This window comes from Sorex fumeus, unplaced genomic scaffold (genome assembly GCF_029834395.1).
Source record: "Sorex fumeus unplaced genomic scaffold, SorFum_2.1 ptg000081l, whole genome shotgun sequence".
Lineage (NCBI taxonomy): Eukaryota > Metazoa > Chordata > Mammalia > Eulipotyphla > Soricidae > Sorex > Sorex fumeus.
In genome coordinates this window covers 4,336,811-4,354,106 of record NW_026606138.1, presented here as the reverse complement: position 1 = coordinate 4,354,106, position 17,296 = coordinate 4,336,811, and the positions used below count along the sequence as shown (strand labels likewise).

Below are 17,296 nucleotides of genomic sequence, written 5' to 3'. Positions count from 1 at the left end.
ATTGGAGGTGCTCAAGAATATATATTCCTGAAAGCTTCCAAGGAGATGCTGACTTGGCTGGTCTGTGGACCACTGCTTAAGTAGCACTTCATAGAAAAAGTATCTAGGTCCATTTCCCATAGCTCTTTTGAAGATAGAAAAAAAATTTCTTTTAATTTTATTGAATCACCTTGAGATAGTTACAAACTTTCATGTTTGGGTTACAATCACACAGTGATCAAACACCTATCCCTCCCCAGGGCGCATTCCCGACCACCAATCTCCCCAGGACACCCCCTTATCCCCGCCCTCCCCTGCTTCCATGACAGACAATATTCCCCATACTCTCTCTCTCTCTACTTTTGGGCATTCTGGTTTGCAATACAGGCAAATACTGAGAGGTCATCATGTTTGGTCCTTTATCTACTTTCATCCCGACTTGTTCCTCAAGCCATCATTCTCTTAGTGATCCCTTCTCTTTTCCATCTGGAAGGTAGGAAATTTATTTCTAAGACGTTGTTTTCCTTAGCTAAAGCTCTGTTATTCTCTTCTTTTGCTGCTTTAGATATTAAAACAGAGGAAGATAAAGCAAAGCAAGGTCAGCTTTCCATTCCAAACTTAAACGTTGGCCTGAAATTGCTAGGAAAGCTTTTTCTGATTCCAAGCAAGCCCCTGCAGGGGGCACCATTTACATTATCTTTTTGTGCCTGGAGTTCCCCAGAATTGAGGTGTACTGCAGTTGAGGAGAGTGGATCCATCTCCGGGACCATGGTTGTGGATGAGTTTGAGACCATTCAGTTTCCTGTAAGCAAAATGCACACCCATTTCTGAGCTCAGTGAATTCCACACCCTGAGGTATAGGTAAAGAAGACATTATTAGACATTATTATCTTCAGAGACAAACTGGTGCAGAGAGAGGTGAAGTGACTGCCCCAAGGTCACACAGTCAATTAATGTAATATAGACATGATGCAATATAAGCATAATTGTTCAAGTCTTCCCTAAATACATAAGAATGTGATATATATAAAATAATTTTAGAATGGGAATTAATTTTGCTCATTAATACAAATCAACTGCTGTTGAGTCCCATGTGAATATAATTTCAAAATTCCAGAAAAAGAAACATTCTAGCTTACTTGGACACATTCAGATTGTGGAAACCAAATCAGGGAAATAAAAATCAAAGAATTTATAAAATTTTTTATTACCAATTAGGCTGGAGCGATAGCACAGCGGGTAGGGCGTTCGCCTTACAAGCGGCCAACATGGCCGACCCGAGTTCGATTCCTCCGCCCCTCTCGGAGAGCCCGGCAAGCTACCGAGAGTATTCGATATGCCAGACACAGTAACAACAAAGTCTCCAATGGAGACGTTACTGGGCCCGCTCGAGCAAATCGACGATCAACGGGAGGGCCTTTACCTTTACCTTTACCTACCAATTAGGACTATATATTTAAAATGTTGTCAATCTGTGCTCCCTTTCACATTGATGTCTACTTATTTAGGAAGTTAAATGTTCACCTGATGAAAGTCAAGTGACATTGTTGCGATTGTTCCAAAGAAATAAATCTACTAATAGCTGCTCTCCCAGCATCATGTTACTCACCTGATAATTATACCGGAGCTCTTTAAGTGAAAACAAAACTAAAAACCCCAACAGCCTGTCACTGTTCAATCTTGTTTCCTTGAAGTGGCTCACTATGTTTAGAGCAGAGCAAAATATATCAGCATTTGCTATACCATACCTTTGGATATAGCTGATTGTATGGTACTAAAAGATCCGAATCTAGGCGCAGGAGATGGTGGACCCTATGTTGAGCATGTGCAGAATCTGAGTCCATCCCTGACAGCCAGTACCTCACACCCTGTACCCAGCATTGCATTGCTGCTCTGCACAGGTGCCACAGAGCACAGCTGGGCTTATCTGTCAGGGTGACACCAGGTGTCTGAGCTTTGTTGGGAGTGACCCCAAAAAAGGAAAGGGGAGGAAGGAAAGAGAGGAGAGGGAGAGGGAGAGGAAGGAGAGGGAGAGGGAAAAAGGAGGGAAGGCAAGGGGAGGGGAGGGGAGGGGAGGGGAGGGAGGGGAGGAAGAAGAGGGGTGGGAAGAGCAGGGAAAGGGAGGAGAATGGAAGAGGAGGGGAGAGAAGGGGAAGGAATGGGAGAGGGGTGAGGAGAGGTGGGGAAGGAAGAGGAGAAGAGGAATGGTGGGGAAACTAGAGGTGAGGAATGGAGGGCTGAACAGTGCAAAGGGAAAGGGAGGAGGAAGGGGATAAGGGGAGGGGGAGGGGAGAGGAGGAGAGAAGACAAGTGAGGAGGGGAGGGCAAAGGGAAAGGAAGGGGTGGAAGAGAAAGAGGGGAACGGAGGAAAGGGGAAGGAAGAGGGGAGGGGAGGAGATTTGAGTCAAAGCCAATTTTGTATTCATAACTAAGAGGGCTCTAAGGGTCTTGCAAAAAAGCCTTTTGCTTAAGTGAATTCACACAAAATAATGTACCGATTGTTATTTTACATTCTTTCACAGCTCTTATCTATGGAATTTGAGTCTTCCAAGCAGCTCAGAGTTCAAACAGGTGGAAATGAAACAGGAAGTAGATGACCTAAAAATGTTTTAACTGAACCCAAACTAAGAACTTTGTGGTTTTACTTATGTTTTGTATTAGTGGCACACACGTACAGTAAGAACATTCAAATAACACCCAGGCATATACAGCAAACAGAATTTCCTTCCTGTTGGTTTCTACTTGCACTTTGCAGCTTGCTCCCTGAGGAAACCACTGTGACTGTCTGGGGTATTCTTCAACACTAGTGTCACCGAACCTCTTGGGCCAATGGACGCCACGCTGTAGTGCTGGCTGCATGGATGATTTGAGTCCCCACTGTTTGTTGAATTTGTCACAACTTGTCCCAAACACACAGAAATCACATTCAGAAGAATAAGATGGGCCAAAATTTTAGAAACAAATCTTTTGGTGAGGATGTTGAGCGAGTCAAAATTCCATATTTAAAGATACTTGGAGATATTTAGAAATAATTTCATCAGCTACAAAAAGAAAGGAGGAGGAAAGACAGAACCATGGCAAATATCTTCTGCAAAACAATTTTTTTTAAAATTTAAGAGTAAATCTCCAGAAATTTGTTTTCCTAGTAGTCTCCCTTTGATCTATTTTCCCTCCTAAGACTGTATTTGGTTCAGGCTACTTCTAGACAACACTGTAAAATAAGAGAAGTAGAATCATAATTTAATACTCACTGTCACTGTCACTCTCAGCCTGTTGTTCATCCATTTGCTCAAGCGGGTCAAAGAAACTATTATTCCAGCTCCAGAACTTAATAGTTTTGGGAACTTTAGTATTCTTTCGAGTCTTGAAATCAGTAGAATAAGAACAATAGAACACAGAATTGTGGCATAGATTAGTTCATAGCACAGGCGGCTGGCACTCTTCTTTAGTACCTTCTGCATGGAAGAAATAACTGGGAGTATTTAAATATATCTACATGCCATTTGCTTGTCAGTTATGTAGCTAGTCATAAATGTGTTTCAAACTATAAAATGGCTAAGTGAGTACAATATATTTAAAATTTTTAGTCTTAATAATATCATTATATTATCTACTGCATAATATATAACTATATTATGAATATAATACGTTGATATATTTGATGGGCTTTGGGGCCCCACTTGGCTGTGTCCAGGGCTTATTCCTAGCTCTGTGGTTGGGGATCACACCTGGCCATGCTCAGGGGACCACGGGCCATGTGGTTCTGAGGATTGAACTGTGGTTGGCTGCAGGCAATACCTCCCGTACTATCTGTCTGGCTGGAAACTTGTAATATTTTCTGATGTCATATTCTGATTATAAATTATGGTCATGATTATCTTTTAAAAGTTCATACTTTTGAGTCATCTTCCTTGCCAGTCACCCATGACACATTCTCAATTACAAATAGAGGCAATCGAGACAAATGACTGCATGCAGAGCACCTACTTCTGCAGAGCAGTGGGGGAGGGAGGGCAACCCACTCCCCACGACCTTGGTTCTCCTGTAGCCATAGTAATTTGGATATGTCAGAATATCTCATTCAACATACAACTCTCCATGTGAAAAGACTAAGAGAACATTCTACTTTGCTGAGGAGTCCTGGCAATTGTAACTTTCATTGTAATATATTTATGTGCTTTTTTTTCCCTCCCCCAGGCCTCTAATCCTGGGCAATTTGAAAATGACAGTGACACATTATGGCAGCGAGGACAAGTTCCAGAATCTGTTGTCTGTCACAGTCGAGTAGGAATAAACACAGATGCCCCGGATGAAGCCCTGGTTGTCTGCGGCAACGCGAAAGTGATGGGGACGATCATGCATCCCTCTGACAGCCGGGCCAAGCAGAATATCCAGGAGGTGAGGCCTTGGGTGGCCCCCTGACACCTGTGTTAGCTGGGCCGGGGAGGGGGCGTCTCTTTCCTGGTTTCTGACACCCCTCACCTAGGGTGGCTCAGGTGTTGGTGCTGGTGTCAAGCCAGACTCAGTGACAACTGTCGAAGTGGCTCGGTCTTTTGGCTGACCGCCCCTAGAGGTGGATTTTCAGATAGGAGCAGAAGGCCAAGGCTGAAGAGTGCTGGTTTCTCTACAGGAGGCATCTGGATTATTCTCCACAGGCTTCTGCCCTTACTCCATGAGGCTTTGTTAACTGTCGGAGCATGCCTCTTTTCTTCCATTCCTCTCCCCATTTTTCTCCTGGGTTCTGACTAAGCCCATTTCCTGCTCCTATTTCTTCTGAATCTTTCCAACAGCTTCTTCCCAGGGGCCCTGTACCATCCCTCCAGCAGTGGCCTTCCCTACTCACGGTCCTTTGAGGAGCAGTTGGAAAAGAGCTCCTTCTGCCCTGCCAAGGTTGACTTTATAGCCTGAGGTTCAGGGTCAAGATCTTCCCCCACCAAAGAGAGGCAATGACCTGGTGGCACTCAGAAATCAGGAGGCAGCCACTCTTCCTGGGACTTACCCTAGCCAAGTGACCTTAGATGGAAGACTTCACCCTGCCAGAACTCAGGTGTCTTTCTGTCAGATGGAAATGTATCTCCCCACTGAGTCCCTTATCTTTTAAACCCACTGAGATCAAAATGGAATGAATGGAACAGGGACGGTTCAGCTACTATTCCCTTAGCCAGGACACTTTGGGTTTCAGCTCATTTCTAGTATCATTATTTTCCATTCACTACTTCTACCACTTCTGGTAGCATTGTCCAGGCTGTGACAGAATTGTATGGTTGTTCACCCCACTACCCGAGACTCCTCCCCCTCTCTTTCCTTGTTCTTTTTTTAGTTAATAAAAGATTTAATCTATTAATCATTGGCTGTTCTTCCAGACTGCATTCCTCTCCCTGAGCAAATCTGTCACTGGTTTTTCTAAACTGGCCAAGGAATGTCTTCCTTTGCTGAGAGGATTCTAGAGAATGGTTGTAATTGTAGACTTTTTATGCTGATTACAAAGCTACGTTTCACGTTGTAAGAACTGTGACCTTCTAGCCAGATGGGAACTCTTAGGGCTAGAAAGTTCTCACATACATTTGCAGATAGAGATACTATGTGCTTGACCTTTTGAGAGAGATAAAATGCCTGCTATTAAAATGCCGGCCAACTCAGACACACTCATTCCATTGGCCTTACCAAGGCCTTACATGTCTTAATCTAAATGTAGGTAGAAGATGACAAACAGTCAAATTCTGCACCACTGTTTTGGCACCACTTTTTTCCACAGCTCCAGTGACTACACCTTCACAGGGTACTTCTTGGTTTGAAGAAATATATTGCCTTAAAATTAATAGTTTCTCTTGAACTTCCCACATCCCTTTTAGGAAGGGACGTTTGATGACCATATAAATGAAATGTTACCCCAATCCTACAGATAAAGTTCCCAGGACCCATTCTTTTCTCACAACAGCATAATGGAATAAAGAGAATCCCAGACTCTTGGTTCTGGAAAACTCTGACCTAGGAACTTTGAGATGACTCAAGTATCATCTCTTTTTTCAGTCTGCAAAGAGAGAATACTAGTTTCCTTTTACAGAGGCTAAGGGTTTTTTTCTAAGTTCCAACACATGATGTATTTTTAGCTATGTGAGGCTAAGTAAATAGATATAATTTACCTATAAAAGTGTTGATAACATTTAGCACAGCGGTAGGGCGTTTGCCTTGCACGCGGCCAACATGGCCGACCCGAGTTCAATTCCTCCGTCCCTCTCGGAGAGCCCGGCAAGCTACCGAGAGTATCTCGCCTGCGCGGCAGAGCCTGGCAAGCTCCCCGTGACGTATTCGATATGCCAGACACAGTAACAACAAAATCTCCAATGGAGACGTTACTGGGCCCGCTCGAGCAAATCGATGAACAATGGGAGGAGGAATGATTTTATATTTGTGGCTGGAGCAATAGCACAGCGGGTAGGGCATTTGCCTTGCACGCAGCCGACCCAGGTTTGATTCCTCCATCCCTCTCGAAGAGCCTGGCAAGCTACCGAGAGTATTTTGCCCACACAGCAGAGCCTGACAAACTCCTCATGGCGTATTGATATGCCAAAAACAGTAACGACAAGTCTCACAATCGAGATGTTACTGGTGACCGCTTGAGCAAATCTATGAACAATGGAAGGGCAGTGCTACAGTGCTTTATTTTCTTTATGTCACTGAGAAGGTTTGCTGCACAACCAATTGAGGGCCAGTCAGAAGAGAAACACAGTGAGGTACTGAGAAAAGCTTTATGGGCAACCAGGCAGCTTGTGGGATGATGATAATCTCATGTTCATTTTGTCTGCATGGTCATAATAAATGTTGTTTCTAGAGAAGGAAGAGAAATTTTAAAGAATGGTTGGCTGCAGGCTTGGGCTCCTGAAGAAACATAAAAACCCCTGTGGGCTGATCTCCTGAGGTACCCAACCTTGTCTACAGACAAAGTAGGGAGTAGGATTTTGAGGAAGAAAAAATGAAGAAGATGGTCCTTATCTTTTGACTTTGAAGCAAGGACAGTTGCTCTTATCAATTATTAATCTTTGGCCTCATTTAATAGGCCTGTGCATATCTATGAAATAATGTCTCTAGAAAGCTTACCTGTCCTTTTTGCCATTCATTGCAGAACAGAGAGATGGTAGTGATGGTGGCGGTGCTCACAGATGTTTCAATTTTATCATCATAGCTCCCTGATTCCATTATGTTTCTTTCTTTCTTTTTTTATTTTAATGGAGAAAAATTCACAACTATTGATACAATTTTAGAAATAATATTGATCAAATAACAAAGTTGCAACATTAAAATCAATAGCACTGCACTGTAGCACTGTCCTCCCGTTGTTCATCGATTTTGCTTCAGCGGGCCCAGTAACGTCTCCATTGTGAGACTTGCTGTTACTGTGTTTGGCATATCGAATGCGTCACGGGTAGCTTGCTAGGCTTTGCCATGCAGGCGAGATACTCTTGGTAGCTTGCTGGGCTCTCCAAGAGGGGTGGAGGAATCGAACCTGTGCTATGTTATCACAGACACGGTCCTCCCATTGTTCATGGATTTGCTCAAGCGGGCCCAGTAACGTCTCCATCATGAGACTTGTCGTTACTGTGTTTGGCATATTGAATATGTCACGGGTAGCTAATAGCTTGCCAGGCTTTGCCCTGCGGGTGAGATACTCTCGGTAGCTTGCCAGGCTCTTCGAGAGGGGCGGAGGAATTGAACTGGCTCAGCTGGGCCAGCTGCACACAAGGCAAAACTATAAAATATCAATTTATGTGAAAATTGTTATATTTGATCACAGGGTTAAGTCCTTGTCTAAGAATTTATTAAGCTGTTTGTTGTTAGATGGACCTTCTGTATTATTACTTTTGTTTATTGAGTTTAGTTGGCTTCTATTTTTTTTTCCGTCTAATTTGGTGTGCTCCAACTAGAATTTCAGAATTGAGGAATTAGGAAGTGTTCAGAGACTTCAAGATCTATGGTCTGGGCCAGTGAGTTGACAAGGCAGTGGCTTTGGGAGGTTGGGGTGGCTGCTGAGGTTTCAGGAAGTATGGAGGTTAGGGGGAGGCTATCCACCCCTACTCCAAAAAATACAAACGTTCTCAGTCTAGGTATCAGGTATTTGAAGCAATTCTCAGTTTGGTATCTCTGCAGGCAATATTCATAAAGTGGTAGAATTAAGGTGGTTGCAGTGGTCGGGTGTGGTTGTAGGGCCAGGGCTTTGGCAGGGTGGGTATTGTGCCCATCTGTCTCCTGAAGGGGCCTCAGACTAATTCAGTCATTTTCACCTTTTGCAAAAGAGACTCATTCTCCCAACTGTGCTGGAAATGGGCCTTTGCATAGAGCTAGAAGCAATTGGCTCCTGTTTAAGGATGCCTAGTGTTAGAGCGGGAGGAATGGACACAAAGTAGATTCATGTCTGCCAAAACCCCACCAAGACTTAAGAGCTAAACTAATCATAATTTCTGCCTCTCCCCAGAGTGAAATTTTAAACCAATGTGGAATTTCTTGGTGTGCACTAGTGAGGTAATTCTCATGAAGAGACCTAGGCCTTCAAGTAAGAGAAGGGGGCTTTATTGAAAAGGGGGGCTTTATTGCAAAGAATCTTTTAAACCTAATGTTGCCCCTGTCTCTTCGGACTATAAAAATCTTGGAGTTTTGCATAACTTCTTGCAGTAACTTTTTACTGGGGCTGGATAGATAGCACAGCAGGTAGGGTGTTTGCCTTGCATGCAGCCAACATGGCCGACCCGAGTTTGACTCCTCCGCCCCTCTCAGAGAGCCCGGCAAGCTACTGAGAGTGTCCCGCCCGCACGGCAAAGCCTGGCTAGTTACCCATTATGTATTCGATAATGCCAAACACAGTAACAACAAAATCTCCAATGGAGATGTTACTGGGCCCGCTCGAGCAAATTGATGAACAACGGGAGGACAGTGACAGTGACAGATGATATATTGCTCAATTATTTTATTAATAAATTATTTGAAAGCCAATAAGCCCTTTGAATTTATTTGAATGGCCACCTAAGAATCACGGGAAGAGCTAAATAGAAAGGAAGGACTTTATTGCTAAGAAAGCAACGTATAAGTTGGAAAGTGACGCTGGCCACAAGATATAAGAGAATAATCTCGAGAAGAGAAGAGTCTGCCTCTATGGTGGATAGAGTTATGGTGATGCAACAATCTGTACACATTTAGGAGTGTTCCAGGGTATATTGTGTATACTTATGTGTAGGAATGCGTTCATGATTGAGAAACATGCCATAGGCACATGTAATCACACATCCCACATGTAGAAAGTGGTTGTGCTATGTCAGCAGGGTCGACTTTGCTTTGTTAGGTAAGCTTTTAGTATAATACTAGGAAGTAGTGATGGCCCATCAAGTATGGCCCTTGTAATCTTCAATAACCAGTGCTTACTCATGGCTATGTGTTCTGGGATCATGCCTGGCGATGCTCAGGGCACCATATGCAGTATTGGAAATCAAATCTGGGTCAGCTACATGCAAGGTATGCACTCTATGTGCTGTGCTATATTTCTAGTCTCCAATTAACAGTTCTATTCAATGAGGCCTGGGGTCCTTATCAGTACAAAGTTATTTCTTTTGGGAGGAATGAGGACTTTCCTAGATGTTCTTTGAGGGCTCTGGGACCCCACAGGCAATTCTCAGCCAACCTGGCAGGCAATTCAGTGCAAGGGCCCAAGGACAAGATGCCACGTAGACCCGCAGTGTTGGAGCCTCCAAGCCTACAGCTTGGATGCTCATGTAGTGCCTGGAATTGAACATGGGCAGGGTGCAAGCTAGGCATGACTCCTAACCACTATCTTCTGGCCCCATGAAGTTACTTTGAAGGTTTTCTTTTGATTTAATCAAAAATCAAAATAATGTAGCCATGTATCTGCCCCCAGGAGGGGGTTATTACAACATCCCAATTACATGCTCTAATCAGTTTGTTTTTTGCTTCCTTAATCCTAGAGAGTTCAGCTCAGTTTCCGAGAGAAGAAAGGGGGTCAGGAAGTTGTGCAAAGTTTTGATGATCTGATTACAGGATACCGTTTGCTTTTTAGCAATGGGAAGCAGAGCTGGTTTCTGAACAAGCAGCTATCAGAGGAAGCAGCCAGACTGTGTTGCCTAATACAGTGGCATGGACAGCTACTAGCCTGCTGCCTGCCTATGGCGACCCCTGGAGCCCCTACAAAGCAGCCCAGATTGCTTTGCAGATTTTCAGTTCAGGAGCACTCTGCACAGAGTCTGGTGGAGAAGATCCCCAGTGCTTATCTGACCACATCTAAGCCCAGAGGAGATAAGGAAGAAAGGGAGATAAGTTTGAAAGCTGCGAAACAAAAGCAAGGGGGAAATTTGGTGGGCCTTAGGGAGCCACTTCCTGAACCTATAAGGCAGGTTCTATTTCCTGATGTCAACAGAGACCAGAGAAAGGAACACTTGTCTTAAAGTGGCCACCTAGGAAAATGAGCCTGGGATAGTTGTGCTGCGAAGAAAGAAGCGTGAAGAAATAAGAAGTTGAAAGCATAGTCCAGTTCTGTGGTAAAGGTGCAAAACAAGGCAGTCAAAAAATAATCACTGTATCACTGTCATCCCGTTGTTCATCAAATTACTTGAGCAGGTGCCAGTAACGTCTCGATTCCTCCGAGCCCTGAGATTTTAGCCGCTGTCTTTCCCAATGATTGGAACCTCTTTCAGGGTCAGGGGAATGAGACTTGTTATCGTTACTGTTTTTGTCATATCAAATACGCCACGGAGAGCTTGCCAGGCTTTGCCCGGGAGGGCAGGATACTCTCAGTAGCTTGCCGGGCTCTCCGAGAAATATACATATATATAATATAATATATATACATGTTATATTATATATATGATTTGTTGCCTAATGTCTGAACCCCATCAAATATGGTGTGGTAATTATGGAAAATGGGTAGTAAGTGTCTTGGGATGTGTTGAACAGATGAAAAGCGACTGCGAAATCTGGAAAGTGGCCTGGAGCGTGGCGGCAGTTGGGTAGTGGAGGTTGGCTGCCAGGGCTAGGTCCCTTGGGGTGGGGAGGGCTCTCATTCGCCCTACTCTGGGGCGCCTCGAGTGAAAACAGCCTGGTGTGGAGTCCAAAAAAGTAATAATAAACATTAGAGTCAGGGGCTAGAGAGCTAGTACAGTGGGTAGTGCTAGTCTTGTGCACAGTCATCCTTGTTACCCTATTTGGTCCCCTGAGAACTGCCAGCAGTGATCCCTGAACACAGCTAGGAGTAAGTCCTGAACATCACTGGGTGTGACCCCAAACCAAAACAGAACAAAAACAGAAACAAAGACATTAAAGTGAGAAAAGAAGTTAGTTGAGATGAAATGCTTCAAGTTTGTTCTTTTTCCTCAGGCCCACGCCAGCATGTTAAGGCAGATGTGGGCAGAGTCAATCAAACACACCTGCCATCTCCCCTCAGGCCCTGAGCTGAATACAAAAGTGCTGGGTTCAGGGTGAGCTAGTGTCGCTCAAGCTGCTCCTGAGAGAGAATGAAGAGTTTTGGCATGGGCCTGAGCTGAGCAAGGGATGAGCAGACCTTACTACCTGAACAAACGGGGCGTCTATGGATGCCATACCTGTCTCCTCAGGACTGTTGAGTTAGGTATACAGATGCCTTTGAGGATGGCCATGCACATCCCCAAGAAAACTTTCTCAAACTGCTGCAGGCAAGATGAAATCAAACAGCCACATTTTGTTTCTAGTTTCTTGCTAAACTATCCAGCAAGTCAGTAAGTGCTGGTCTGGGTTGGTTGCTACGGTGGGACTTCAAGAAGTTCCAGCCCTTGCCTCGAGGGTTTTCTCCAGGCCAAGTGTATACATGTGGAGCACAGAATATTTTATATTTTATCATTGGCATATTGGCAAACCAGCATTAGAAATCTAAAGACCGTTTTCTTCGAGAAACATTTCCCGTGCGTGTTTAGAATCCCAAGTCAATGCTCAAAATGTCTTGGGTCAAAAATATCTGTTTGTGATGGAGAGTATCATGCTGAGTGAAATGAGTCAGAAAGAAAGGGACAGACATAGAATGACTGCACTCATTTGTGGAATATAAAATAACATAATATGAGACTAACACCCAAGGACAGTAGAGACAAGGGCCAGGAAGATTGCTCCATGGTTGGCAGCCTGCCTCATGAGCTGGGGGAGAAGGCAGCTGGGAGAGAGAGGGGATCACTAAGTCAACGATGGTTGGAGGGATCGCTTGGAATGGGAGTTGTGTGCTGAAAGTAGATAAAGGACCAAACATGATGGTCTCTCAGTATTTGTATTGCAAACCATAATACCCATAAGTAGAGAGAGAGAGAAAGAGGGAAATTGTCTGCCATAGAAGCAGGAGGAGGGGTTAGACAGGGAGGGGTGGGATACTGGGGACATTGGTGGTAGAAAATATACACTGGTGGAGGGATGGATGCTCAATCATCATATCACTGAAATTCAAACATGAAAATTTTGTAACAATAGCTCTCGGTGATTCAATAAAAAAAAATCTGTCTGTAGGGCTAAAGAGATAGGTAGGACAATGAGTTCTTACATATGGCTTGCCCAGGTTGCATCCCCAGCATCCCATATTGTTCCCTGAGCACTACCAGGAGTAATTCCTGGTGTAGACCAACCCAAGAATCACTGGGTGTGGCCCCAGAACCATCTCCCCCCCTACTCCCCCCCCCCCCAAAAAAAAACCCTCAAATCTGTCTGCAATATAATGGCAATAGTGTTCTAGAACTTAATTGTGATGTCTAGTGATATGTTTTGGGAGAAGAATACATTTAAGGATTCAACTCTGGCAATAGAAGTCATTTTCCTTCTAAGCCATCAGACAACCTGTGTAAGGGCTGTACTTCTTGGTGTTCCATCGCAAGTGAGGATGGAATGCAGCTTCTCTGTTGGTGGATGAGGGGTCTCAGACAGGAAAGGGAGCAGATAATAGGAAGTAGGTAAAGTCTCACAAGATTCCCATGGCATGGGGAGCAGAGATTTGTGTAAGTTCTCTGGCCTAAGGATCTTCATGGACGAGCCCACCTGCTGTTAGTGTGAGGAATTGTTCTGTCCTCTTACTTCCTACCTTCTTTCATTCCTTCTCTATGGTGACTTGTTAAACAGTTTGCTAAGGTAATCTGCAGGTTCTGAGATGAATAAGACATAAATGAAGTATTCATCGCATTTTGAGATACCCGTGAGAAACATGCATTGAATCCCCAGTGCTTGGAACACCATCTAGGACCTATTAGCTACTCAGTGAACTTGGTTAGATGAATGAAGGAGCTTATAGTGATAAATGTTTGCGAAGGGCAAGAGGAAGTTGACCAGTTTTTTTCCACTGTGGCCTGCATGTGCTTCCAGGTTCAGTTCTCAGTCTTTGCAGTCAAAGTCTTTCCCCATATTGCCTGTGTGGTGCAGATATCCTTTCTGGGATTTGCCACCTCAGGACTTGGCTCACTGTTATCTTTCTTCCTGATACCCCTGGCTTAGTCTCATCTTTCCACCTCCATACCCAATTTTTTCCCCAATTACTTCCTGTCTTAATGGTCTTATTTATTTATTTTTTATTTTGTTTTTGGTCCCTACACAGCAGTGCTCTGCATTTACACCTGTCTCTCTACTCGGGAAGCACTCCTAACAGTGCTTGGGGTACCACCTGGTGTGCCAGGGATCAAACTGGGGTCTTCTGTATTGGAAGGTAAATATCTTCATCCCTGTACTAGCACTCTGGCTCTTAAGATATTAATGCATTCAACAAATAATTAGTTGGAAACATACTACCTGAAAGAAATGGTAGGTTTTCACAGAAACTGGCAATAAACAGAAAACTATGCCCTGAAATACATCCTCATCTCCATGGGGAAGACAAATGAAAAAGGTTCCACGACAAGTTGACTGGTGATAAGTTTGATTAATGATGTGAAGGAAAAGAATGGATCTATTTGCACCTTGGCAGGGGGTCTTTCCCTTGTCTTGGAGGTGAAACTACTTTGAAGAAACCAAAATGAACTCCTACACTCAGTGGAAACATCAGAACTTTGCTGGTACACACTTGGAAGTTAAGCTATCAACCCAATTTTTAAAAATTTTTAAACTAGTGATAAATCAATTTTTAAAAGGAGTAAAAAGGAAAATTACTAAATATTTCTGGCCCTCATTATCTGTTTTATGATTATTTTATAAAGCAGACCTGCCTAAGACTATCTAACAATGATAGACTAGTATATGAGGACAATAATAGAGAACTGCTTGTGATGAAGGGATGCTTCTGGTAGGGAGGAGAGGGCTAGAGGTGGAAAGGAAGGGTTTCTGAGGCTGAGCAGAGGTCCTAAGTCAAAAGAGCGGAACATGTTTGAGAAATGAAAGAAAGCGAGATCTTGACTGGGCTTTACTGGCACTAAGAAGCTATTCTTTATGCTCCCTCCACTAGAAATATTTCAGGAACCTCCTGGGAGCAGGCAGAATTCTCTGCATTTCTCACACTGTGACATAATCACATGTGAGGAGCCTGCCTTCCTGTCTGGAACACAGACTTTAAAGGAACAATCGTTTTTTAATCCCAACACTGAATGCAATGCATGGTATAGTGAAGGTGATTGAGATTAGTTCAATGTAACATGAATGAATGAATGAATGAATGAAGTGAACCCAATATCCTTTTTATCCCCCCCCCCCCCCCCGAATAGAGCACCTGCAGTGCTCAAAGGGTTACTCCTAGCTCTGAGCTTGGGAGGTCACACCGGGTGGTACATTTATGTAGTGCTGGGAATTGAACCCGAGCTTCCTTTAAGCAAAGCACGCGCTCAGTCCTTTGAGCTCTCTCTCTCTCTCTCTCTGGCCCCTTAACCACCAAGCTTTTGATAAGAGTAGTTATCAAAATTACTGTGAACTCAAAATGACACTCTCTGACAAGTAACTGAAATAAAGCTAGCTCAGTTAGCCAGATAAGCACCAAGTCACAATCTTTCACAACCTGTCAAACAGAGAGTAGAAAGAGAGCATTTATTGGCACATAAACGCTTGGCTCTTGGGAGGAATCACAAGTCCTCCAGGGAGGAGCTGAGAGCAGTTTCCTTTTAGTAGGAACAACTGAGTATCCTCGATGGCTCCAACACACAGAAGAATGTTCAGGCAGTATATTAACTCCGAAGAACCCTTGGTTTCAGAATCCAGTTATATTCTGATTAAAAAAAAAAAATTGACGGGACCCAGGTACAGCTGCCAATTGTTTTCAGTTTTTCACTTGTTGAATAAGGTCATTTAAAAAAATCACCATTAACTTAAAAACAATAGCAAGGGGCTGGAGCAATAGTACAGCAGGTAGGTTGTTTTCCTTGCATGTGGCTGTTCCATTCCTAGCATCCCATATGGTCCCCCCCCCCCCCCCCCTGAGCACCACCAGGAGTAATTCCTTAGTGCAAAGCCAGGAGTAACCCCTGTGCATTGCCGGGTGTGATGCAAAAAGAAAAAAAAAAGCAAAAAAAAAAAAAGAGCCAAAATTCAAATTAAAAGGAAATCATTTGAATCAAACATCTTTAGTGTCAGGAAAACTTGTATTGCTATCCCTTTGATTAGAATCCAGTGAAATTTTTTTAGGCATTTATATGACAATGGGGAGGGCCTTGGTCAACCTGGAAAAACAGGGGCGCAGCATAAACACTCACTGCTCGGGCCTGGGGGAGAAAGTGTCTGTCTGAGTGATTCCTGTTGAGAAGCCAGCAGGTGGGCCAGCGGGGGTTGCAATATGCTCCCAGAAGAATGTTTCTTAGGGTGGCCATAAGGTCTAAAGTGATTCAATGATCTAGTGTGGCTCAACGATTGTTACTGGAACAGAGTCTGGTGTTTTCAAGATTGACTGTTTTTGCTTTTTCACAGAGTGTCCATTTACTTTGCAATCAGAATAGCTATGGTTTCCCTTTCCAATAAAGTGACCTCCTTCTCCCAAGGAGACTTCACCTCTCAGAAGGGAAAAAATATAACAAAAGTGGGGAATGAGGGACTGTTGATTCTTTAATTTAGGCAGAAAACCACAGGCTCTGTTTATTACTCAGTCAATGGAAGCCATCGACACTAACCTTAAAACATTGCTTCCGTGGACAAGAAAGGCATGAAAGTCTCAGGATAACTTGGACAAGAGAAAAGGGCAGTCCCACTGCAGTATTCTTGTCTGGGTTACTTTGTGCATGGACTGGAAATGCAAATATCTAAGCAGGTGAGTCTGTCCTCCTGTAATTAACTCAGGTTGACACAAATGAACAGCTGAGAAGAATAGCCCAAATGAGGATTGTCGAGTATGACTACAAACCTGAATTCGCCTCTGCAATGGGAATCAACCCTGCCCATCAAACAGGTATGTTCACAGATTCCCCATTCCCTTTTGTACTGCTAATGCTTCCCCCACTAGAGGAAGTTTGGGTGATAACATTTGACATCTTCTGGTTAGCATTTACACATTGCTTTCAATATTTGGCTTCGAGTCCAAAAATGCAGAGAAAAGAACACTCCCGCTTTTTGAGCTTGCTACAGTATTTCTTAGCTCAAATATGATATTTTGCTCCAAAATGCATCATAGATCAACACAAAAATGGAGACAGGATAATACCTAGGTCTTTTGTGTGGTGTCTGATATTCCATCCTCCATCATCGTGCACTAGTATCACCCTGGGAGGATTTTTCTTCAGAAAGACCCTTTCCTAATGAAATTTATTGGAGTGCTTTTGCATCTAGGAATGATTGCCCAGGAAGTGCAAGAGATCCTGCCCAGAGCTGTGAGAGAGGTTGGTGATGTCACCTGTGAGAACGGAGAGACATTGGAGAACTTCCTCATGGTTGATAAGGTAACCATTGAACTGCCATTTACCTGCATTAGTATAACTCTGTGCTGAAACATTCCACAAGGAAGCAGGACAGTGAAGAGGATTCTAGGGTCTGGGAGAGAACTCAAAGGACTAGAACACAAGCTGAGGGTAGAAACTCTAAGGTATATATCCCTGGTATCACATGACATACACTCTCTATCCTCAGTACCCTCTCATTTCCCACAGCATTGCTGACCTGAGCATGGAATCATCAGGCCTGCCCCTCAAGCAATTGTCCTGTACCTCACCTTACCCCAGCACCTTTGGTGTTGCCTTTAAGAACAAAAGCAAAGAGAGAGACTCCTTCATCAAGTCATGGTGGAAGTCAGTGCCATTGATCACATATGGTCAAAGAAATGCTAAAAGGAAAAACAGAAATATGCAACTATAAACTCAGTGGTTTGGGAGAAGGGAAAGTAGCCTTGGGAAAGCCCACTTAGCATGAGCCCCCTTAA

The 17,296-nt window shown here is 43.8% G+C and overlaps 1 protein-coding gene across 1 annotated transcript in view; it reads left to right on the top strand.

Annotated features, from left to right (window-relative positions):
* Window positions 1-17,296, top strand: part of MYRFL (myelin regulatory factor like) — a 167,849-nt gene that overhangs the window by 102,684 nt on the left and 47,869 nt on the right. The window contains exons 11-13 of the mRNA XM_056130686.1: window positions 4,177-4,377; window positions 16,225-16,333; window positions 16,711-16,820. Of these exons, the coding sequence (XP_055986661.1) occupies window positions 4,177-4,377; window positions 16,225-16,333; window positions 16,711-16,820 (420 nt within the window). The remainder of the gene's footprint in view (window positions 1-4,176; window positions 4,378-16,224; window positions 16,334-16,710; window positions 16,821-17,296) is intronic.